The sequence below is a fragment of the Strix aluco genome, chromosome 8 (assembly GCF_031877795.1).
Source record: "Strix aluco isolate bStrAlu1 chromosome 8, bStrAlu1.hap1, whole genome shotgun sequence".
NCBI lineage: Eukaryota > Metazoa > Chordata > Aves > Strigiformes > Strigidae > Strix > Strix aluco.
The window spans coordinates 25,910,107-25,936,330 of NC_133938.1; the positions used below are offsets into that span (position 1 = coordinate 25,910,107).

A 26,224-nucleotide genomic window follows, 5' to 3' on the forward strand; every position below is an offset into this window, starting at 1 on the left:
CCACTGGGCAATGTAAGTGTTCTGTAAGCATGTGGCTGTATGTGGCTTAAATGCAACAGTGTCTGTCACACCCAACTCAAGCAGCCCTAAGTTGGCTCTGACAGTGTGAATGGGGGTGCTGTAAGTGTAGCAGAGGTCTTTTCTAAATTGGCAAAGGAATTGCGGGTCAGTGGGATGGACAGGCATGTGACAAAGTTGCATTTGTGGAAAGACGCAGGAGGTGGCTCTCCCTGGCAATACACCTTCTTGAATTACGTATGAAACAGAGCTGTTTATGTCCAGGCATAAATAATCTGGTTGCATTGTGCCATACTCGAAATTAATTAGGCTGGATAACAGATGCAGGGCATTTAGCTCCTGTGGAACTTCGTGTTAACATAGCTGGAGTGCTTATAATATTAAAGAAGCTTTTAAACTTGGTAATTTAAATGAGCTGACTAGTTCAGTACCTCTTCCTTGTGTCATTGCAAGCAATGCTTTCCTTAAGACCTTGGAGGGCCACAACTAAGTGTTAACCTGAACAAGAATGGACCTTGGCACTCAGTGCCTTCTTTCTTCAGCTCCAAACAATCCATGCAGTAAACTAGGCATCTCCTCAGTACATCAGTCTAATACTATGTCAAACATGCTCTCAAGTTTCAAAGTAGTATAAATTGAAAACTTTCTATAACCTTGCAAGAGTACTAGATAAAGGACCTGGGATCTTAAGTATAAATCAGTACAAAGCCTTCAACTTAAGCCTTTCGTGGCAGAATTTCTAACTTCATGTTCTCTATAAACTGGGAGAGGTAGAACGGCCTTCAGGTTCCTACTATTACAGAGAATAAGCATTAAAAGATTAACGTTTTTTAAGTAAAATGCAACTACTTTTCTTAGGGGAAAAGAAACATGAATGCCTATGGAAAAGATGGAGAGAGAGAGACCAGAACGGCTCTTACTCCTATCGTGTGGCCCAACAAACAGCACCAGGTCTGACCGTAATAAAGCCCCAATTACCTAACTCTAGGGGAGGATAGCTGGCATTTCCCTCTACCCGATGATTTAATTGGGCCTGTCAGCCAGGGATAATTGGTTTCTGGTTGACTGAAAAATGTGACAGTGACATCAGCTCTCTGCTACCCTTCATTATTGAAATTCTTGTTGTCTCATAATAGGGCCTCAGCACACAGAGCGCTCCGGCAGCTTTTACAGGTCTCTCGTCGTGCAGTGCAATAGAAATGCAGCAATGTAAGACACAGAGAAACCTTTTCAAGCTGTTTACCCCATATGTTTTCATAATACATTTTTGAGAACCAAGAATATTTCTGTACAGGAAGGTCTGGTTTTGCTTGTTTTACTGGAAATTTGATAATATTGTTGCAGTCATGATGATCTAATGCTATAAACAAGGCAAGGTTTATTGGGAGAGGCAATACCTTTTACTAATCAGGCTGATATGGCTGGAAAAATAAAGATGATTTGGGGCACATGAAGCCTTCTTGAGGTCATGTGCCCAAAGCTGGTCCGTTTTTAGTTCAGAGGGTCACATACACCATCTGAACTAATAAAAGATATTGCATTTCTCCCCAGTTCTCGCCTTGCTTATAGAAAAACACCTCTTTGATGCTAGTGGTGCATTATTGCAAAATGTTTAATTTGTTCTGTTGAAAGCATGGCCCAAAACTACAGGAAAAAAAAAAAGTAAATCCTTGTTTCTTCTTTACACTGCTTCAGGCAGGGGGTACAGCTTTAATTTACAGTGATTTTGTATCACTGCTTGAGACTTACATCAGTGGAGGGGCAAACCAGGTATTTCCTCCACCGTTATTTTCTTTCAGCTTTCCTCTTACTCTCCCTCCTTTCCCCTGGGCTGCTGAGCACTAGTGGATCGGATGGAGCAGGCACGGATGACAGCACCACAAGCACTGGCAGGAATGTACGTGGGCAGTTTCTCTCTACTTAAGGATTTCTCCGGCTGCTGTATTTTTCAAAGTGAAAAGGGAATGCAGAGCACCTATGTATCTATCTGTAGAGCAAGCCTAGTACTGAGTTCGGACTTAACAAAACTCCTGCATTATTGTGACAGCAGTGAGTGTCCTGTTCCTAGGACCTGTTAATTTCACCTTGGGGCTTCACTGCAATAGTGTTCCAGAAGGAAACTGCTCTGTGAGTCTGTAGCTGTACAGCTCTCTAACTTCCACGATGCATCAATTCCCCAGAAAAAAAGACGGCAATGGCCAAGATCATTGTTATTCAATCCATACCTGCTGCTAGAACACTTGAGAGAACAGCCCAAGCAGAGGCACAGTGCCCACCCTTCCCCACGTTAAGTTTCTCAGATGGAGTGAGGCAGATTGATACAGTAGGAGTGGATCTGACCTTCTCTACACATTACACTTGCTGTGCTTTAGAGAGGAGACAAGAGGAGAAGCCTGATCAACAGGATTCACATGTCAAACATCCATAACAGTACAACAAGCCTCCAGTTGATTAGTGCCCCAGAGAGACCTGAATTGAGAGACTGGGGTGGTCTTTTCATGGCCTGTTTGAAAGAATTTCTTGGCAATGCTTCCAGCAACGGACTTCATTCAGCACTGTTGGCTAGAAAACTTGTTGGAGTCTCTAGACAATCTTATAACCCATTCACTGCACAGCCTAATTTAAAACATTTGTGTGCATGTGGTGGCTGGCAGTAAAATACAGAAAAGTCTCAGACCAGAGGAAGTATAGACTTTGTGAGTTCCTCCCTAGGTCCCACCCATCATTGACACATCTGGGATACAAAAAGAATGAATGACAGCATGGGTCATGTTTCAGTGTCATACACTGTGAACCCATAGCACATTAGCTCTAAAATTCCTAGATGGATAGACATTTACCTTAAATAAATGTTGTGGCCAAAGTGAAGGTGGCTGTTTAGAAAGGGATGTGAATGTTTATGCCACTAGATTTACAACTGGGTACTTACAGTGAACACCTGTTAAAGAATATATTGGGAATAAACTGAAATTGCTCAGCCAGGTCTTAAAACTTGTATGCTATTTTTATGTAATTTTATTTTTGGTTGGTTGGCAGCTAAGTGTTTAACATCAGAGTTGATTCCCTATCTGCTTATTGTTTACATTGTATTTGATTCAAATATCTGTCATTTCTAGTTTCACTGTATCTCAGAAGTGAAGATTTTGAGCTGGAGAACAAGTATTTCAGGATGAAACTGCCTCCTCCAACACCAAACCCTCTTGCACAAAGCTACTTCTTAATTTCCATCAATTCAAGAATATTTATTTGATAAATATACTATTTTCTTGGACAAAGCTAAACAGTTCCATTTGCAAATTATGTACAGTCTCACATAGGTGACCAAGTGGCTATTCTTGCATTGATGTTGTCTCTCTTTGATTAACATAAAAGTCAGCTTTTTTATCTATGTAAGATATTCTATTAATTGGCCAGAAAACTTAGCATAAATAAGCACTGCAACAAAAGCGATTAATATAGTTAATTTTTGCCTGTACCTCTTTAACTATAATTACCTGAGAGTTCAAGTACATTCTGTTTCCAGACCATAATTATTGTAGCAATGCCAGCCATGGTAATGGATCACTTTGCATTGTATAATTTTTCTTTAAACTAAATCCTTCATGTAACATAAAACAGCAAAAAAGAACAACTGTTACCTAGGCCTGTGCTAAGTCAAAACGCCTGCTGAACTTGTAGACTTTGGCAATTAGGACAGATGCAGATGCTTTGTAGACTGCCAAGAAACAAAATAGTACTCAACACACAGAGTAAGTTATATCAGCAACAAATAAACAGAAAAACAGGTAGTTATCCAGAAAAATAACCCAAACAACCAAAGCCCAGGAAGAAGAAACAAATGGCACGGTCAAAGACACTGAATTTACTTCTTAAAGTGCAATGGGAAACAAAATACTAGTGGACCAAAGTCCATGCTGTAATGCAGAGTTGCAACTTCAACTCTCTTTGTGGGGAGACTGGATGCCAACTCTGGATTCTGCTGATGGAAGTAATTATGCCCAAAATATTTTTGTTTGGCCATAATTCTTCAGTTATTTACATCTGAGGAGAGGCACTATGTTTTCAAATGAGAACAAATGGCTTCTACTCGCAATTCAGCTTTCCGCATTTAAAGCATCTCCCAGGTATATGCAGAAATACAAAGTATCAGAAAAACATTTGGTATGTGGAATATCTGTGTTAATTTTTCTATGCCAGGGAACAGGTATGGAAATTCTGGTCCATGGCAATCTAGTAGTTACTACTGAAAAACATCCAAATCCCACTACAGTACAGTGACAACCAGGCAAATCTCAGGCCTGTTCCATGGATTGGTTTTGCAGCTTGGCTATGCCTGCTGGCAAAATAGTTCTCATCAAGGTTGTACTTTCCTTATGTATTTCACTCATGAAGCACATATTTGTACTTCCAAACTGATGATACTTACTATGGAAACAGTAAGACCCAAGAAGCCAGTTACCTGCTAAATGATGTTTTCATGTACTTGCTATTCAGATTAGAGCAAAATGTAAGGCTCAGCATAAAACAGTGCCTTGCTCTCAAAACTCCCTTTTTCCATGCAAAATCAAAATAGACAAACTTATTTTAACTTATGTACAGTTTAACTACGACTACAGAAGTGAAAGTCAGACAAGCACAAGCAACGTTCTAAAAGAGCAGTTGCCCCGAAGATAATTTTTGCCTTCACTGCAAGACAGAGTAATATTGATCGCTCTATTATTGATGCCATCGTTTCACCTCAGAAGTAATGACTGAAAGAACTGATACTATTTAAAATATTATTTGAAATAATTGAGTATTAAAATATAATTTTAATGTACTATTACGGTGAAAAAATGAAGCCAAATACTTGTAGACTTCAATTAAAATACATGAGGGCTGTGAGTACAAACAGAGCAACAATCAGGAAGTAAGAAATGTTTTGAGAAATTTCAGTTTTTATTGAAAAATGCAAAAATGAAAGTCATGCAGTGTTTATTATGCTAAGTGAGAACCAGTATCGATTTACGAATCATATAAATATGGAACACATGCCATGGAATAAAGTTTAATCCTGCATTAACATCATAGTTCTTCAAACAGAAGAACTTCAATCAGAAAAACAAACTCATTTTTGGTGTCATATTGTCACTATTAATCAGTTATCTTCGGAAAAGTATAATAGAAGGATGAGTGTCTTCTGATATGCTGATGAACTGCACCCCCAAGTGGATACTCGCCCGAGCCGTGGGGCACTCGTGGGGCTGTTTTTTGCCATCCGGGAAGCATGAAAATTGGAAATTTCACAAGTACATGTGTGAAATGCTTCAAAATACTGAGGTGAAGGCAAGTGCAAAAGAGTGTTACCGAGGAAAACTGTCGGCAGCTTGGAAATTCCGAGTTACTTGTCATGGGCTGCTATTTAAGCACCACGCTCCTCGCTTTTACAAGGCATTTTTAAGCTCCGGGTTGCGTTTAGGCGCGCGGCTGTTTGGCAGGGCTGCAGGGCCCTGGGCGCGGTCCGCCGCTAACGGCTGCCCCGTCCCTAACGGCTGCCCCGCCGCGCCCACACCAACAGAGCTTGTCCCGCTGCCCGCCCTGCACCTCCACGGAGCTCACGGCTGCCGGGCGCTCTGAAACGCCCGTCACGGACACGAGTGCCCCCCCCCCCGCAGCCGCGCGATGGTTCCCGCCTACGGCGATTTCCCGTCGCCTCCCCGTAGGCCGCCGCCGCCGCCCACCCGGCGGCTGAGGGGCGGAGGGGGACGGGGACGGGGACGTGCCGCGGCACCGCCGGAGGGGCGGGGCGGGACGGGACGCGCGCCCCCGGTCGCGGCGAGGTCTCCGCGCGCCCCGCCACCGCGCATGCGCAGAAGCGCCGCGTCCCCTCCTCACGCCGGCGCAGGGGGCGAGGCTGCGCGCGGCGCCGGGACCCGGAAGCGGCGGAAGCGGTTGCGGGCGCGGAGTGCAGCGGCGTTTAGCGGCCGAGCGGGCCCCGGGGAGCGCCCGGCGCCGCGCAGGTGCGTGAGACCGCCCCGCCGGCGCCGCGGGTGGGGACCGGCCGGCGGGGCGCGCGCGGCCATTTTATGTCCCGCGCGGCAGGGGCGGGTCCGGGGCGCCCTCTTGGCCCCCCGGGCTCGATGCCCCAAGGTCCCCCTCGGGCCGGCCCTCGGCCCCGCGGCGGACCCGCTGGCGCAGGGACAAAGGCACCGTCCGTGGGGCCGGGCCGGGGGAGGCGGGGAACCCGGCCGCGGGCTTGACACTTGGCGGTGACAGGCGCGGAGAGAGGGCCGCGCCGGGCCGCCCGGGCGGGCCCCCGAGCTGGCCCGAGGGGACGGGCCCCCGGCGGGAAAAGCAGAAGGTTGTCGTGTTGGGGTTAAACAGAAAACGAGTGCGCTTCGGCGTAATAATAATAACAACAGTGTACGCCCCTCCCGGAGTATTTCACAGGCTATATGTGTCTAGGAGACGAGCAAACCAGCCTCAGCCGCCTCTTTAGATCTAATAATAGGCAGTGTCGGTTCACTTGCTCAGAGTAGCGCTATGCCATGGTCTGGAGTGAGAAGTGATGAGATTTTTAGTAACTTAATAAAAGCTTAAGGTATGCGGGGTAGATTAAGAGTGAAATATGAAAAGGATTAATTAAAAAGGAAGTTATGGTTAAATGCCAAGAGTAATTTTTATCATAATTCTTTTGCAGATTATGAAATTACTGTTACGTATTTTCTCAAGGTCTGGAGCAGAACCAAGTCTTCGCAAGAATTTTTTACCAATCACCTATGAAGCTCCGGATTTTGAAGTTGTACTTCTGCAATGAAGAAAAGGAGACGGCTCGCTGCAAATCTAAACGAAAAGGTTCATCTTGGCCATGAGAAAGATACTTCAGAACAGATTCTTGTAGTAGACTGTGCGCAAGAAATTGTCTCAAAGTCTGCAGAAATAGCTCCTGCAGATCAGCTTGAATCTTCCCAAGAACTTTCACCATCATCAGAACAAAGAAAGCTCCTAAGCTCATTGCAGTATAACAAAAATTTACTTAAATACTTAAATGATGATAGGCAGAAGCATCCATCCTTTTGTGATTTACTCATAATCGTAGAAGGAAAAGAATTTAGTGCTCACAAAGTTGTAGTGGCTGTTGGGAGTAGTTATTTTCATGCCTGTTTGAGCAAAAATCCAAGCACCGATGTCGTCACGTTAGATCATGTAACTCATTCTGTCTTTCAGCATTTGCTTGAGTTTCTCTACACCTCTGAATTTTTTGTATATAAAAATGAAATTCCGTTAGTGCTGGAGGCAGCAAAATTTTTAGATATCATAGATGCAGTGAAGTTACTAAATAACGAAAGTGTTTCTAACATACAGACTGATGTGGTAACTGATGCACCTACATCAGTAGAAACGCTCAGTGAACTGACAGGTAAACTATTAAATAGTCATCAGTGCACTTTTTGCGGTCGAAGTTTCTGTTACAAGAAGTCCTTAGAAAACCATCTGGCTAAAGCTCACAGATCCCTTTCACTGGAAAGAAAACATGGGTTAAAAATGGTTGAGAAGGCCAACTTTTCCACTAGACGCTCTATGAGAAACCGTAAATGCCCAGCTAAATTTGATAACAGTGACAATGAAAGTGGTGATGCCTCTGACAGCAATTTGGAAAAAGTCAGTTCTGACAAGGAAACATCTGATAGAAGTGAATTTGAAGACAGTGAAAGTGAATGCAATGCTGATGAGGAGGGACAAGAAGAGGAAATGTCAGGTGAAGATTCAGAGTCTGAAGAACAAAGTGAAAAAGAGCAGAATGATACTGAAGAGGGTTCTGAGGCAGTTGATTCAGTGGGAAATGTTCCTGAAGGCTTAGCTCCAGTCATCATTCATAGCAGTAGCAAAAAACTACTGCAGTGTCCCAAGTGTGACAAAAAATTTGATCGAATAGGTAAGAGCAAGTTAGGTTGATCTCTTTCCTTTTTACCATATGGTGGTGCTATTTGTATGGGAAATAAACAGCTTTTTCTCTATCCTAGAGAGTGAAGATCAGAATTTCTGGATGGTCTCACAGATCCAGTATGCTGCTAGTTTTTCTACATGTATTAAGTTGTTATGTCTGTGGTGATAAACTGTTTCAATAAATGAACTGAGTGCATTATTTGAAAATTCTACAAATACTAAATTTATTTCTCACTGCTCTGGATTCTAGTTGTTAGCATGGTATGTAAAAGCAGCCTTGGAAAATGAGGGAAATATAGCAAGATATTAAACAGTAAATTGCATGAAGTCTGAGACCTGTACTGTATTTTCTGCCAAATTAATTTTAAGTGACAAAGCTGTCACTATTGCTGTAGTAAAACAGCACCGTTGTCAAACAGCGTGATATTCTTCTACTTTACGTGATGTGTAGATGCTTAGGACTTAATCTTTCTGACTTCTAGCTTGGTTTTTCTGGTCTATAGTTAGCACCAAGTAGTACTTCATAAGCTTAGTCTGTTTTGTTAGGATCATTTATGTTACCGTACACTTAGATAGACTGTTAGGATATTGGAAGACTAAAAATTCCAGTCCTGACCCATCCAATTCTTTCCTGTCCTCTTTTCCCACATTAAGAGTAAATTACTACTGTACTCCAGAATTTTTCAGCTGGAATAAATGTTGAATTGTGGTCATGTAAGGTATTGACTTCCTTTCAATCATGGGCATTAGGAAAGGAACAGTTCCTCCTAGCGTTAAGCATTTTTGGCGTTCTTATAATAGATGCATTATGTCTTTCATAATTTTGAAATTTCTGAGTTTATGAAAATGGGGTGAGGCTGGTGTGTGTGTTTAATTCCTACTCACACAGCGTGTTTAGCTTGCTGAGGTGAAATGAATTTTTCAAGGTCACAAATTATATTGTAGAAGCTATTTAAGATTAAAAATGTGGGACTTAACTGTACTTGTAATGCCATATCTTAAAATTAAAGTAGCATGGGAAATTTTCTGAACTTGAGAGCTTTGTTGTTAATAGCGAAAGGCAGAAGTGCAGAAATAAATGGCTTGTGAGTATTTAGGGTTGTAATGGTACATTTTGGTTTTGCACACATTGGAAGCCCTTTTCTCTTTGCACTTTCATAACTTAAAATTCTAGTTTTGTGCTCAAAAAATACATGAGAAATAGCATTAAAACAAGTGATACATAAATTATTTCTTTATAAGCTTGTATTACGCTAGGCAATTGACTCATATTTTAAATTTATGAGCTATAGTACTTTTTTTTCCTTTATCTAACTCCCAGAAGTATGATGCATATTCTACAGAGCAAAAATTATCTAGTACACTGCAGAAAGCCTGCTATTGACTTGAGGTAGGTTGATCCTTGGTATAGGACACAATTCTATCCTCAGAAAAAAACCTGACAAACAGAAGAGGGAATACAAGCAGTGTGAAAGAAATATCTTGGGTCTCAAATATAGATCATTTGCAAGGGTCTGTATCTTTCAGTGTTTTGTTATTTGAAAGTACTTTAAAAATACCAGTTTTTTGCAAGGCTGTTCCCTGTTCTGAAAATGTACGTCACAATCAGTGTAATCAAAGAGTAGTAGTATAACACTCAGTACTTAAGAACAGAGTATGCTGTAGGGTTGAACAAGAGGGACTCATAATCCTCACAAAGATTTAACAGTAATATAGAGCCCTTTTATTTTTTTAAAAATAGTTAACATGGAAGTGTGTGGTGGAACCTTGGATCCAACGCATATGCGACCACCGTGCAGTTTTCAGTGGTGTAAACCAGTAGAAATCTTTAGATGTGTGTGGAACGTACTTAGATCTTGACCACATTTGAGAGAGATACTACAGAACAAAACCCAAATGTGTAGGTGTTACCTGCTACAATTCATGTTAACAGATTTTGTTGCTGCTGTTGTTCTGCAGGCAAATATGAGAGCCATACACGGGTACACACGGGTGAGAAGCCTTTTGAGTGTGATATATGTCATCAGCGCTATTCCACAAAGTCCAACCTGACAGTGCACAGAAAGAAACACTCTAGTGACACTGACTTTCATAAAAAGGAACACAAATGTCCCTACTGCAATAAGCTGCATGCAAGCAAAAAGACTTTAGCGAAGCATGTGAAGAGGTAAGTATGAGCAAATTTGTCTTGCATTTGTGAAGAATTGTTTTTTTCAGTTCAAAAGCGAAGATAAATGTAGGTACGCACACAGCATATTCTGCATTATTTCTGTAACTGTTTTTTCAAATAAGTATCTTTCAAAGGACATGGGGAATAGCAGTATGAACTAACCTGCCATAAGGAGTGCACAGGGACTGACTAAATACCAATAGCAGTTCTGGGGGGGTTCTGCCATATGTTTTTACTATAAATTTTAGAATGCTCAGATTAGCTAGCGCAGTCAGTCAGAACACAACAGTCTTAATAATTACCTGTGTTGCTTTTCATTTGGAGGAAAAATAAAATATCTTCTTTGGTTTTAGATGTTGATGCTATACTGTTGATGAGAATAGGTGGATAAACCATTTCCATGCATATTCTTTTAGGTGAATAATTTGCTTATGACAGGTCTAATTATAAGGTATTATTATTTACATGCCACTTTTTTACTCTTTATTTGTGAATATCCATAAAGCATTTTAACTGAGACTGTTTTCTGTCTTACCAATTGTCATATGAGATTCTGCAGGAGTCTATAGTCAACACTGCTTTCCAGTGCTTGTGCCTTCAGAATTGTTTAATTATCAGTACTCTGTTCTGCTAGTTTGGTGAGCAACTTTCATGACAGATAAAGTTTAGAAATGGATGTTTAGTATTTCGGTGATCGTCATCTTAGAAGGTTATAACTACTTTCAGCTTCTATCTTTTCTCCTAGGTTTCATCCAGAGAATGTACAAGAATTTCTTTCTATCAAGAAGACAAAGAGTGAAGGTTGGAAATGTGATGTAAGTACTTTAGTACTTTTGGTTTTTTCATATAGATACTATGTTTTGTGACGAATACCTAAGTGAAAATGTGGTATGTGTTTCTGTGAAATCTCAGTAAGCTTTGTAAGTGATGGTAGAAATTTTCTCTTTATGTGTTGATTTAAAGACTGAACTTTATGTACAGCTTGTGACCGGGTAGATAATACCAAACTGAATTCTAAAATAGTTGAAGGGAGTATTTTTTAATGTGATCAGTTATTACCATTGTTAAAATACATCAATTTGCAGATTATTAGACTTGAGTGTTATGAATACTTTAAAAACAGAGTATTTGCTCTACATTAATTGTGCATATCAAACACTGGACATAAAGTATAATTTTTTGGAAGGCTCTCTCAATAGTGAGGAAAATATATGTTAAATGTGAAACACTTTCTCATTTAGCTGCATATGCAGATCAACAGAGTTGTAAATTTGTACTAAATTTATCTCTAGTTGTAAAATAATAGAATCCTTTCCCTGATTTTCTCCAGGAGAGGTTTATGTGTGAAATTACATCTACTGTAAAAAAGGAGTTTGTAGAACTTCCATTCTCTGTCTGCTGCCAAATAGTGTTATAAGGTTTCAGATGTGGGGTTTTGTTGTTTGGGGTTTTTTTTTAAGGAAATCGTTTTTGTTTTTTTTTTTTTTCCCCAAGGCAGCTGTTTTGTTTATGCAAACTGTTATATGCCCTTTCTGTCTGTAATATTAGGTGCTGTAACATAATTACTAAACTTCCTTTGTTTGTGAACTTTCACAGTAGGAGGTTGGGAGATACCAACTGTAGGAATTTGTAGTGTTCATTCTGCTGGAGATGGTACCGTGGTTGGAGGTATTATACGGTTGACCAAAGGGTGTTACCTTCATGATGAAATTATATTGTGTCAACCTATTACAGATTCTGTTTATTACCAGATAAGAAACATTTTAATAGTGGCACTCAATCATGCAACACTGTTGATGTTCATTTATCCCAAAGTACTCCTAACAGATGAATGCTTTGGTAAACTCCATTCCCAACACTTTAGTGTTGGGGTTTTTTTGCTTGAAAATTTTAAGTTTGTGAGCTGCTGCTTTTGTACTGCTCATGTGCATTGGAAATGAATTGAAAGCAGGGGTAGAATTTTAGCTTTTATATCAGTTGAAGAATGAGCAGAACCCTTAGGAGCTGTGACTTTGTTTTCAGGTTGTTTAGTATGTTCTGAGGGCTGAGGTGCCACAGATGTAAGCTGCAGGATTTCTTCAGGTTGTTGGTTTATGCTGTAGTCCCTCTGTGAACACCAGGATTTGGTGACCATGCTTTAATCCTTGAGGAATATGAGCAAATTCACAGAAACAGTAGAGTATTAATAGTAAAGAAAAGCAAGAAGCCTATCATACTTTTTACAGGTATGGGATTTTCTTATACTTATATTTAACAGTAATGAGTATTTAAACAAATAAAGATGTTGCTTCTGGTTTCCTGAGGCTAAAAGAGTGTTATTCAGGTGTGCTCTGAGAACCTGATTGCACGATTTGATGTATGGGAGTTAAGTAGTGCTAAATTCAGCTATTCTAAACAATGGCAACAGTTTCACAGTGAAATCAGTGAGCACCATGTTGATTTATGTTAAAGTGTAGGACCCTGATGTTAAATTGTAATACCTAGTTTAAATGCCTAAATTTGAGTAGTGGCTTCAATTCTGTGATTGAACTGCGTACTTATTTTAATGACTACTAATAATTCTTGTACATTTAGGTTTTGATTAATCTGAAAACAGTGCTAAAAAAGCTCACATCATTTTAACATTGTGAAAGTTCTGTATCTCTAAAAGATATTTTGAGTTATATTTCTTTGTTGGTATTGGCATTTTCTCTGTAATACATGCAGTCAGAGAATTTTCCAGAGGAAATAAAGTAACAGGTATGACTAGTTCTACAGCAGCTTATACTACAACAGCTTTTACCACAGACCCGCTGAGCTGTTTGAGCATTTAAAACCAAGCCAAAGCTATTTGCTTTTTTTCCATTGGGTTATTTTCTGGTGAGTTACTGTGTTGAAACATCCTAGGAAAAGAGCCTGTTAAGTGCTGGAGCCAGTAGAAAGAAGTGGGGGTGGAATATGTTACTGTATGCAGGAGTTGCCAGTGGTTTGATTTAGGCTGCCATGGATTGACATCCTAATTTATATAGTGCAATCCACTAGGGTTTATGCAGAACACCGATTTTTTGATGTTGACTGCGAGGCTTTACAAGTTGGGATAGAGTATGCTTTTGAAGAATACATGTTTAATCTTACATTGCTGCAGAGAGCAGATGAACTAAACTGTTAGAGTTCATGAATAGGAAAAAAAAAATCTGGCTATAGCTGATGTATCTTTGACAAAGTGTATTATCATTTTAGATTTGTAAGAAATCCTTCACTCGAAGACCTCATTTAGAAGAGCATATGATCCTTCACTCTCAGGATAAACCCTTTAAGTGTACCTACTGTGAAGAGCACTTTAAATCCCGATTTGCAAGACTGAAACATCAAGAAAAATTTCATCTCGGTATAGAAACCTACTTCTGACATGTAAACAATAGATTTAAAGTAAAACCTTCCTCCACCATTGTATCTCCTGATCAGTCTGGTTTCCACCCCACCTCCTTTTCCAGTTCTCTCTTTTCTGGTTTTGTGGGGGAGTTGGGTTTTGGGTTTTTGTTGGTTGGTTTTTTACTTTTCTGTTCAGCTGTCTTTTGGAGGTATTGTACTGAAGTAGATGCAAAATTTGGGGGAGGGAAGAATAATTAAGGTTAGTTTTGTTTTAAAACTTTTTGGCATTAAATTGGTTCTCAACTATGGAGTCAGAGTCTTCCTGAAGTTTTCCAAGACCTTTGTGTTTCCTCCTGAAGTATTCCAGAGATGTTTATTACTACTAACTATTTCTGCCAGGTGGGAACTAGATTGGTGATAGTAATGGGAATTGGTTTTTCAAACAGTCTAAGTGGGTTTAATTACTTTTGACTATTAATTCTACATTTTTGCTTTACAATCATGAAACTTGTCAAAATACCAGGTATTAGAAATAACTTATCTGAGCAGAAAGTGCACAAAGTCTAAATAAAGTATGCTGACTATACTAAACATTAATCATTTTTTAGACAAATGTTAGACAAAACTTTTGCTTTGTAAATTGATCAGAGTTTTCACAGGTAACCAGTCTGCATCTTGTTTGGTTTAACTGACAATTAATAGTACTACATGTGTCTGTCTTCTTGTAGGGCCTTTTCCTTGTGATATTTGTGGCCGCCAATTCAATGATACAGGAAATCTGAAACGCCATATAGAATGTACTCATGGAGGAAAGAGAAAATGGACATGTTTCATCTGTGGAAAATCTGTTAGGGAGCGGTAAGGAGTTGCATGACTACTTGAACTTCAGCAGAACAGAGAAATATTTGGCGTGCTTTGTTGAGTTCTGAATATGTTTTACCTTTGAGTTTTTAACATGAATAAGACCATTTCAGAGGGCTAGTGTATTAAAAGGCTGCGTCAGAGAGCTACGGGTAGCATGTGATTTTCTGATGACCTCTAAAATGAAGGGTGATAACTGTAGGTAATTACTAACGGGATGGAACTATATTCATAAAGTCTTACCTCTAATTCACTTCACTTAGGATTCCTGTGTTGTGCAAGAACGTCTTGCATTTGTTTGGGGAAGAGTTTTCTGCCATAGATATTTTGGTAAATATACTGGTAAGGACAGGAAGCTCAGGAACACTGGTGAGAAAGACTAAGAAGAAATTGGACTTCTACAAACATAGTTTCATGGAAGATGGAATAACACTGTACAACCTTTGCTGCTGCTTCTCTAAATGATGGGGGAAAAAGTGTTAATTTAGTACTTTGAAAAGTGGAAGCTCTAAAAGTTGGCTCATAAATTCTAGTATATAGAAAACATAGAAAAGCTGTAGAAGTAAGATTCCCTCTTGCTTCTACAGCTGTAGGTAGGCCAAGAAATAGAAAAGCATGGCCCTTTCTAATCTACAGGTATGAGGGGAAAAAAATGTGAATTTTAAACAGTTGTTAAAATGGCTTCAGTGCAGGTGTCTTGCACTGCTCTATAAAGGAGATCTTTTAGGTTTTCCAAATGATTTATGTTTAGGTTGTGAAACAATAAGCCTTATAATTATTTTTTATTTTGTCAGAATGTTACAGCTTCATCCCAATAATTGTAACTAAGATGTAGTTATGTTCTGTTTGGGGAATATGAAAAGATCCAAGTTTGTGTACTGCAGTATGGGGGGGTGTGTGTGTGTGTGTGTGTTTGTTTAGGTTTTTTTCTTCCAATGACTGGAAAAGACCTCTGGATGTGCTGTAAGAGGAAGATTTGTCCCTAATGGGTTTTGTTGGTGCTGTGTATTTTCTGGTAGTTTGGTCAATAGGGTATGCATGTGTTAAAAGAAAATGTACTGCTGCAATAATGAAATAGTAAACAAACAAGCTATAAAGCATAGATAGTCTTTCAATTCTATAAAGCTCCCTTTGAAATGCAAGAAGAATTTCTGTTTAAAAAGAGTCAGTATGTTTACACACTTGTAGTGGTTTAACCAGATAGGCAGCTAAACACCACTCAGCTGCTCACTCACTCCCCACACCCAGTGGGATGGGGGAGAGATTTGGAGGGAAAAAAAAAAGTAAAATTTGTGGGTTGAGATAAAGACAGTTTATTAGGACAGAAATGGAAGGGGGAAAAAAAAAATTAGAATATACAAAACAAGGGATGTACAATGCAGTTGCTCACCACCCACTGACTGATGCTCAGCCCATTCTGGAGCAGCAGCCCCCGACCAGCTTTCCCCCTAGTTTATACACTGAGCATGACGCCATATGGTACAGAACATCCCTTTGGCTAGCCGGGATCAGCTGTCCTGGCTGTGTCTGCTCCCAGCTTCTTGTGCCCCCCAGCCTCCTCGCTGGTGGAGTGGTGTGAGAAGCTGAAAAGTCCTTGACTCTGTGTAAACACTGCTTAGCAACAACTAAAACATCAGTGCGTTATCAACGTTATTCTCATCCTAAATCCAAAACACAGCACTATACTAGCTACTAGGAAGAAAATTAACTATCCCAGCCAAAACCAGGACAATACTTTCAAGTTCTGTTTACATTATGTAAGGCAGTTGAATATTTAAATGTTGTTGCTCTTGTTAGAAAAGATAAAAGTTTTGTGTAAAGCATAACAAATATCATTGAAATATAATATTTATAATTAGTACTGGAAGGAGATCAAAGAATTTTCTTTTGTTTAGTTCACACACTTACCAGCTGTGTATACAGTAAATTTTATTGTCTGATTCCTTTGCTTGAGAGGAATTTTCACCTGCATGCACTTTTTATTTTACATTGGTAAGACAATAGTAAAAGTAGACTTACATGTTTATACATATGTATGTGTGTATAAGTATATATATTTAAATAAGCTCTGTACTGGGTTAAGTTAAATTAATGTCAGTGATCTACATTTCCTTCTAGTCTGACTTTCAAGCTTTGACTTAGATATACATACAGTAACAAGGAAATTATTACATAGAAAATATTGTTGCAATTGATGTGTTTTTTAGTGTATGTTGTCCAGATGTATGTTGGGACGATGTTTTGTTGCTTTGCTTATATTGTTTCTAGACCCAGCTGGTTTAGTAAATAGTAGGTTGCCATACTGCCTTTGAATGCATGTATATATGTGTGTGTATCTGAATAAATTGCAGTTATTTGGATATTTTGTGATCCATCAGAGTTAAATTGAAAAAATTAGTCTGTTTCACTTTAAAGTGGCAGTGACATTGCTTAAAATTAAATTTTACTGCCTTTGTTGAACAGGACAACTTTGAAAGAACATTTGAGAATTCACAGTGGAGAGAAGCCTCATCTCTGCAGTATTTGTGGGCAGAGTTTTCGTCATGGAAGCTCTTACAGGTACAGATTTTTATTAAATAAGATGCTAAACTCTCTTGGTTATTGGTGATACATACACATTTATGTTATCAACATAGTTCTTTGTAATGTATGTGTTTTGATTTATTCCAACTCTGAGAGCGTTAGTAAATGGTTTAAACATGCTTAAGTATTGAAAATATATTAATAATCTGTGAGAAGTCATTTAATTTTTAATATGTTAGTGGTTTAAATACAGACAGAATCCCATACAAATGTTGTATCAAAGTTGACTTTCTGGCACATCTAAAACTTTTGCATCTTTGTTATTCAAAGAGAAAATAAGTGGAGAACTAAAATAGCCTACTAAATTAGCGTCAGATATGAGAGTTTAGCTTTGTTCTGTCTTGCTTTCTAAGAGCAGTTTAAGCATACCTCAAGTGAAAGTTATTTCCTGATATTTGTATGAAGCATTAAAGACTGTGTTCTCTGGTATTTCGCATTGAATTAGCAGTACAATTTATGTTAACAAAATTGCATTTTATGGTTATATTTATGACTATAAATATGCAGACTTCATCTAAGAGTCCACCATGATGACAAGAGATATGAATGTGAAGAATGTGGGAAGACATTTATTCGACATGACCATCTGACAAAACACAAAAAAATACACTCAGGTAGGCATTTTCTTTAAGAATTGACTTTGAAATTACTATTTTGAAATAAGAGCAAATAAAAAATTAATTATGGATTTTTTTCAGTACATGCAGTGTTTTAGGGCTGATAAAAGTTCCTCTCACTTTTTTTAAGGTCTACTAAAGTAGGGTTAATCTCACATGTTTTCAAGGTTTAAAAGCCAGGTGTTTCCTCCATGCTCACATAGAAAGCCCAGGGACAGTCAAAAACATGTAACAGTGAATTGCTTTAAAATATTGACTAAAAAAAAGCAAAAGTGAAAAAGGAGGATTTTTTAATGAGTTCAGATTTCTTTTTTTTAATAGCAATTGTGTGAAACACTATTACCACAACACAGAAGAAGCTGTCACAGTCTCTGTCAAAGTTTGTACACTGATCACTTTAATGTAAGAACATCAAAGAGGTATTTCTGAAGTCTCTGTTATGGGGAAGAGGGAAGGAAGGAAGGTGGTGGGAGTCAACCCTGAGAACACCCAGATGGGGATGATCAGGAGGAAAAAAAAAATTCTGTTGCACTGAAAGCGGAAAGGTTATCAAATGTATAGGAAGAGTGAAAATTCACTGGGGACTTTCCTTTTTCAGAACAGGATCCGAAGGGAATGTGGCCTTCTGGCAAAATACTTTCTAGGCAGCATGAAAATATGAAAGTGATCAGAGTCTAAACTTCCTGAGCCTTTATTTTGAAGGACAGCTTCTTTTTTGGTGTTTGAAATCATAATGTCTGCTATAAAATAAAGAAATCTTTGAAAACTCAAGTACAAAAAAAAAAAAAATCCTCTTTTCTACTCTATTTGCTTTTCCCCCCTCTAGAAAGTTACATTCTTTGACTGTCCACACTCCTCCTACTTACATGAGAAGAAATATTCTGCCACTTTGTGGAAGATCTCAAGATGACTAAAAAGAATCAAGATACTTTTAAACAGCAGCATAAAAGAAAAAGGTAACTATGTAAATCAGGATAATTAAAAAGATAAGTGCTGTAATGTAATTTTGAGTTCTAAAAATCAGTAGCTGAAAGTAGCTGGTATGTTTAAATAAGCTTCGAAGATACCACATTTTGGGTCACAATGAAGATCCTAGTCATTCACTTGTACCTCTCGTGCAGTGGGTGTCTGGAGGAGTGTTTTTTAACTCATGAATGTGAATTTCTTTGTAGAAATGACAAACTGTCAGTAATAGTCATATATAACAAGTGATAAAAATCCTTACTCTGATAGAACCAGATTACTTCCTGAATTTTGTTCTCTGATAACAGAGAATCCTTCTCTGAGTAAGGTATGGAAGAACCTGATTGGCTGGACTTTGTGAACGTGGATCGATCTACTGTATGTTTTACAATTACAGCTCTTAGACATTTAATAAGTTCCAGAGGATTTAACCAAAATTTATTGAATTTTCCCCTTGTAGGTGAAAAAGCACATCAGTGTGAGGAATGTGGAAAATGTTTTGGCCGTAGAGATCACCTTACTGTTCATTATAAAAGTGTTCATTTAGGAGAAAAAGTTTGGCAAAAGTAAGTGTGGATTTCTTACAACTGCATAAATACTTCTGTACTGTAACTAATTTTGCTGGGACTTGCATGTTCGTGTGGAATTTTAGTAGTCTGTGTGTTTGCAATGCCTGTTAGCTTAGTCTTGATATCATTATTATGGTTTGGAGTGGATGTCAGAAAATTGCCTTCACGATTTTAACAAGATGTTTTCTTTGTGACATAATTAAGTAATAAAAACATTAAAAAGGATCAATTTTTTAGCTGTCTCAGTGTTGTTCTAAATTGATGGTTTTCTGTGATATTGTCATTGCAGACTAGTTAAGACTGAATTATTGGACATCATTTAAGCACTGTAAGAACTATCCCACACTTAGGTATTTTAGAAGCCGGTAGCAGATTAGTGTCTCTGAAAGTAGATAAAAACTTTGAAACCTGAGTTATGTCTATAAATTGAAAATGCAATAGGGTTTTTAATTTCTTGAGCTCCAAAAATAAGCCTTTCAGAGATTTCAAATAAACTGAGACCTAGATGTTTTTCAAATTACGTGTTTTAACTGCTTGTACTCATTAGCATTGTGTAGAAGCCATTACAGATGTGTCTGTGTTGAAAGTATAGCACATTGTCTGCTTATTCTGTCTGGTTTTTCTTGGTAGCCAGTAGCTTAAACCACTCCTAGTACTTTATTTATGGCATAATTCTGCCAAAGTGAAGCCTCTTGTGGGTATTGGGCAAAAACTGTTACTTAAGGATATTTTGGGGGTCAGAAAAGTTTTAGTGGCTTTTACTCTTTAAATACTAAGTGTCAATCCCAGCAGAGAATAAGATTGAATATCGAAAAAAATCTAATTGGCCTTATTGGTATGCAGTTGCCAGGAAATAAGAACGTAAGTGAGGAAGTTTGGAAACTCTGATATTCAGCTATTTTGAAGTTAAAGGTTCAGAATGAACTGTGCACATAGCCTTATTGTTAATTAGTTTTTTTAAAAAAAGTATCTAACATGAAATGTAATTTCTTTTTTGCAGATATAAAGCAACATTTCACCAGTGTGAAGTCTGTAAGAAAGTTTTTAAAGGAAAATCAAGTTTGGAAATGCATTTTAGGACACATTCAGGTAAAAACTAAATAAACCCCAACAAAACACATAGGAATGTATTTTTATGCATCGACATTGATGGAATTATTTAATTCATTATGGTTGTTGAGCATTCAGGGCCAAGAGTAGCAGGAAGCAGCATGACTTTTGATTCTTTCTCATATGTTTGCGATTCCTGAATACTACTTTCTGAATGTATCAGTTGAAATATTGATAATCCTCAACACAGGTCTGTGGTAAGCTCTCTGTGCCTTTTCCTTCAGTTTACTGGTATGTTCATGCCAAATTTACCCAGACCTTCCAATCGTTTTTGTGGTCCAGAGACTACTACATTTCAGGTGGTAATCTAAACAAGGATTTGAAATACCTTTGGAAAGGTTTATGTTCTTAACTGTTTGATTTCGGTTTTCTTCCTTATATTTAGGAAAACCATTGTCCTTTTGAAATGTGTAGAAGTACAGATTGAGCTCATTTAATGCCAGTATCATAACAATTTAAAGACTTCTTTTGTATTTGGTTTGTATTCTGATTATCTTTGTGTGTACTTGACAGAAATCCCAAGTATTGAGAGAATTGTATGTAAGGAGAAGGGTATGCTAATATAACTTCAACACAAACTTCTAATGGCTCCCTTGATTCCAAAATTGATGCTAAACATAAGCTCTTTGGTTTTTCTAAAATTGTTTTATACTAGGTCTCTATGCCATAATCCATGTAGGTATTTGCATATTTATGTGTGACATGGTGTTACTCAGAATACCTAATTCTTACTTCTCTGTCTTTACAGGCGAGAAACCCTACAAATGTCAAATCTGTAATCAGTCTTTTAGAATTAAGAAGACATTAACAAAGCACATGGTTATTCATTCAGATGCTCGACCTTTTAATTGCCAACACTGCAATGCAACATTTAAACGAAAAGACAAGCTGAAATACCATATTGATCATGTTCACGGATCGAAGGCTGCAGAAGAGGCATTGACATCTTCTTCAGAGGAAAAACTAGTCTCCTTACCAGTGCAGTACACCTCTGATGACAAAGTTTACCAAACTGAGGCTAAACAATATGTGGAACAGTCCAAAGCGTATCAATCAGAAGCCAAAACTTTGCTACAGAATGTATCTACAGAAGTATGTGTGCCTGTGACTCTGGTACCAGTTCAGATGTCTGATCCGCAAGCCGATCTAGTACAGCATACTGCTCAGTCACATGGCATTCTTCCTCCACAACCTGAGCAGACAGATTATCAACGAGCAACAGATCTATCATTTCTAGAGAAATATACTCTTACTCCACAACCTGCAAATATTGTTCATCCTGTAAGGCCTGAGCAAATGTTGGATCCTAGAGACCAGTCATATCTTGGAACTTTACTGGGGCTGGATACAGCTCCTACTGTACAGAATATTTCAAACAATGAACATTCATGATCAGACCATAACATTCCACCTGATTTACTAAGCCATTAGCCAACAGCAGGCTGATATGGCATTTAAGATTTATATTTTATATTTTATTTGGACTCATGAGTCTTCTGCATAGTTTTGGAAAAACAGGTTTGTTTACATAATATTTGAACATTTAGGCACATTTTGATGCATACTGAAAGAGTGTTTCTTGTGATTTTAAGAGTTTTTAAAAATCTTATAGATGGTCTTTTAAAAATTATGCTCTGAAATATCTTTTAAGGATAGTGGCTGAAAAATGTAATTACATATCTGGCTATTAATTTAAAAAAAATTTCTTTGCCTTTCTGCATCTCACTTTAAGTTAATGTTTTAAGTGTTCTGGAAGAATAAGGACTATATCAAATTCATTAAAAGTTGTAAGGGCAGGCAGGGATATAAAACACAAACTTTGAATTATGTTTCACACAGAAATTAAAATACAATTTTACTTGAACCCTCGGGCATTTTTGGAGGGTTTTAAAGTCTGCCAGACTCTGGAGCCTAGCCAATGGACACAGGAACTAGATTCTTCTGAAAAGTGATTCAGATACTTTATGAAAACACTAAACAGAGTGTTTGGTTACCCCCCCTGAGTATTATTAGGCTGCCTAAATTTGGCCTTTTAATCTCTTTGATTGCTAATACTGAATTATGTGGGAAGATGTAGACAATGGTGTTGTCTAATTTTCTACAGTCCTATATAATTTTAATATGGATTTTTTCTTGCTTTTTCAGTCTTGTTTGTCTTCTAAAGTGTGCCCCACACTAACTTTGAAAGAAATGGGAGAATTTGCAAGGTCATTTTAATCTATGAGCAGTCATAAAGGATTGTCATGGTTTATCCTTGTTAGAGCATAAATTGCACCAGGGTCCCACATTAGCATGCCCATTTTCAGGTTAGCTGTGATAGAGAAGAAATTTAAAGGCTATTATTTCCACAACAGTACTCAACTTCTATTTTTTTTAAAAAAAAGAACGAATCTAATTATAAATCTCTTGTGAGTTGCTAATGAGATTGTTTTCTCACTTTCTTGTACTTTGTTTATAAAACAAAGTCAAACTCTTGAGAGTATTTTATGTCTTTAATTATTTTTAGCTTTTTCTTTACTAGACATAAGGGTTTTTTCCAAAAGAACCATTTTGAACTACAAGTCTAGTGTAATTCACCATGAAATCTAGTATAATTTAACCTCATCAAGCTTTCTATTTTAAGCCTACTTTAAAAGTAATTCTTCTGTGTTTGTTTGGTGAATATTATGCCAAAGAAAGTATCTAAAATAATTTTATAATCTACATTATTCCTCACAAGAATGACATATTAAGGCAAAATCTTCCCCAGCTTTCCCTATTCTTAAATTATTATCTTAAGGAAACTTTAAAATGGGAAACTGGATGTAGTGTATTATTGTAACTGTTAAATTTCTCCAGTGACCTGAGCACAAGCGATCTGTGGTGAAAAGCTCTTTTATCATTGCAGTCCTATAAACTCTTTAAGTGGCATGGATCATTTTAAATCCTATTCAGATACTTCTGTGTTAGATTCTGTTAATCTCCATCTACTTCAGTGTTGAGCAGTTTGCAGGAGAGGGGCCAGAGATGCCTGAATGTTCATATTTTGAAGCTTGTACCCTAATGGATTCTTAACCTAAACACACCAAAGATTTCTGTTAGCTCTTAAGTAGTGGCAGAGTTATAGAATTTTAAGTGTTATCAATATTTAAATAGGACTTAGCCAAAGAAGCACAATAGAAGTCCTAAACTTTAAAAGTTCAGTTTCTAAAACAGGACTACATATGTTTAACTGTTCTGTGTTTGTATCTCTAAAGTAAAATTTAGAGCTGTGCTCTGGGAATGTTCAGACTGTCATGCTGTAAATATATCTGGTAAAAAGCTGAATACTAGCAAATATACAGCAATAACGAGGCCATTGAATGCCACCTTCTGAAAGGACACTATCAAGTACTACCCTTCCTGCTTTCTAACTCCACCTTCATTTCCTTTCAAAATAAAACTCTGTCATCTTTACACTCCATGGCTTGAAAATGGTGGTTTTATGTATAGTTTTCAAGTCGACATGTATGTACCATATTCATACTACCACGTGTGGACATGAAACATGATTTCCAGCATTTGTAATTGTACTGTTAAAAATAACCCGACATCAATGGTGTCAGTGAAGTTCTCAGACTAAAAAGCCTAACTCTTTGTTATTTCTGGTCTTTTCTGTCCTACAGTAGAAAGAAGTATTGTAGGATTTTGACAAAACTGTGGCTTAAAAATAGTTGGTAACTAATTTTTTCTTTTAAAATCCAGTCTGTTCGGAAGGCACTCTAGGAAAATACTAAAATGGAATTTGGAGCATATTTACTTGATAATGTCCTTTTTAAAATTGTTTCATGATTGTGCCTTTTATATATATTCTGAATAATGGCTTTTTCTCTAGTTCAGTTGATTATTCAGAAAACATTAAGGTCAATATCTTCCAAAGGGCTTCATGTTTTTGGGTGCCCAACAAGAAACAGACTATAAAAAGACTCGTTTTTCAGAAAAATGAGTGCTATCTTTGTTGTTTGGGTGACCAGAATTATTAGTCATTCCTGGAAAAAAATGACCTACTAGTTCTCTGGCATTCTTTTGTTTGCAGATAATCCCACTAGTTAGTGTTTTTACCTGCTGGTCAGGCTGGATCATTGCCAGTTGACAGTGAAAGAAAATAGGAAAGCTTATGTGCTAGAAACATAGTTTTTATTTTTTTAATATCATGGGCTATAATTCTTATGGCTTTACATCTATTTAAAATTCATATATATGAGCAAAGTAAATTTTCATGGACTGGTACTTCATTTGGTAGGTGGATGTAGCTGGTCTCTGCTTGATGGAGGACAGTTCCTCCTAAGAGGACTGGAGTTGAAGGGCAGAGATTGGCACCTCACAACTGCATGGGTCGAAACTCCTTAGGTGTCTGGTTCCTCCATTTAGGATGTGTATGTACTCGTCCAAGAGTGCATGTCCTGTTGATGCGGAGGGTGCTTTTACAATAAAGGTTATGTTTTATCTGGCAGTCATTGACTCAGTTGACCGTTTGTTGCCAAAGAAGGAAGAAGCAGGTCTCTCTTAAAAATAGCTCTAAAGAATGATCAGTGACACATTGCAAAAAGTTGGTCTTTTCCACATGCTGACCTTTGGGGCGAAGAGTGGAATCCGTGTCGTACTCTAAACTGCTACGTGGTTCTGAGAACTTACTGCACTCGTTCTGTTTAAACATTGAATTCTGTATTTTTTGCTAAACGAATTTCTGGTTGTTGACTGGGTTACTGCCCTTAATTCTTTAAGTGAATTTTATGTTCAGTTTATTTATTTATATTGGAATTTCCTCTTTGAGCACTGACACTTTTCCTACAGAGGTATCATTCTCATGGGTTCTTTTTATGTTGAACATCAGTAATGGTAATGGCGATGATGTATCTTCTGTAAGGCTGTGGTTTCCTTAAAAATACAGCACTACTTTAGTCTGGATTATAATTCGGGTAGTTATTTTTAAAGATGGGTCATGCCAGAACACTGACAAAAGATTTATTTGGCATCATCAAAGAGCTAAGCTTATTTCCCTAGTAATGAATGTGAAAGAGCATCCATGACTGAAGGATGCTTCAAAGGAATCACCTGGTAACATGTGGAGTGCTAAGGAATAAATGACACTCAAGTTTTTAAATTTAAAATAATTTCTGTGTAGAAGTTAATGAATGTAGAATTATGAATGAATTCTGAGAAGGCTGTTGTAGATGAATAGGGTTTTTTTCCCTGAAAACAATAAAAACGATGTGAATTTTTCCCATATTGAGCATACATGCATAACTGATCCAGATTGCATGTTCTCCATATGACTGAAGCTTAAGGGAAATAGAGTGCATTTATCTATAGGTCCTTGTGACCACTGTCACGTGTGATCTTTTCCTATGATACCATCTCACAGGGATTTGGTTGTTTCCTTGTATGCACTGAAGAATGAAACTGGCAGAATATAATGCAGGGCAGTCACATTGCTTAAGCCCATAAGGATCTTTTTCATGGTTCGTGAGAAATGTTTTGGTTTTAAAAGGATTTGATGGATTAAAGGTAACAATGGCAAACTTTTTTTAATCCCCCATAACCATTTGGGTCATGTTTAAATGTTGGTCCTTTTATATGAAAGAATAAGGTGAAATAAGCTCAATATTTTGTCACTGGTATATGAGATAATGTGTTTTAAATGTGATCTGTATAGGTTGATATTTTAGATGGAAGTCTTTAAGTAAAGTTGTCTTTTTAGGGGAAATTCTTTGCTGTAAGGAAAAGTTAGGAAGTGTACTGTAAATGTAGAAGTACTCAGTCCTGTGTAATTTTGTTTGTTACGGAAAAGTAAAGTTCTTTTGTCTTAACATTGCTTGCTTCACAGGATTTCTTGCAGGGGTGCTTGCGCTAAGTTTTGGTTTCTGCCCCTTTTTTTTTTTTTTTTACAGCATGGAAACACAGTATTCTGTATGTCTTTCAGTTTTAAAGCTCATGAAAGATAAACAGATGAGGCCAATTTTTTCATCAAATTTGTGTGCCTCATTCTACTTTTTATTTTAAACTATTTTGTAAATTAAATTTATTTAGAAAAGTAC

General features: G+C 37.7%; 1 protein-coding gene across 3 annotated transcripts; it reads left to right on the forward strand.

Moving 5' to 3' along the window:
• The first annotated feature begins 5,913 nt into the window (after positions 1 to 5,913).
• On the forward strand, positions 5,914 to 26,223 carry ZBTB41 (zinc finger and BTB domain containing 41). Of its 3 annotated transcripts, none has more exons than XM_074832748.1 (11): positions 5,914 to 6,017; positions 6,698 to 7,933; positions 9,904 to 10,111; positions 10,860 to 10,929; positions 13,334 to 13,481; positions 14,194 to 14,323; positions 16,790 to 16,885; positions 17,417 to 17,523; positions 18,950 to 19,055; positions 20,059 to 20,147; positions 20,917 to 26,223. In XM_074832748.1, exons 2-11 carry the CDS (start codon positions 6,811 to 6,813, stop codon positions 21,558 to 21,560), a joined length of 2,721 nt encoding a protein of 906 aa, XP_074688849.1. In that variant the 5' UTR covers positions 5,914 to 6,017; positions 6,698 to 6,810; the 3' UTR covers positions 21,561 to 26,223. The 3 variants fall into 3 exon arrangements, with proteins under 3 accessions (XP_074688849.1, XP_074688851.1, XP_074688850.1); XM_074832750.1 differs by lacking the exon at positions 5,914 to 6,017 and adding an exon at positions 6,071 to 6,358; XM_074832749.1 differs by lacking the exon at positions 5,914 to 6,017 and adding an exon at positions 6,385 to 6,598.
• Position 26,224: the final 1 nt, after the last annotated feature.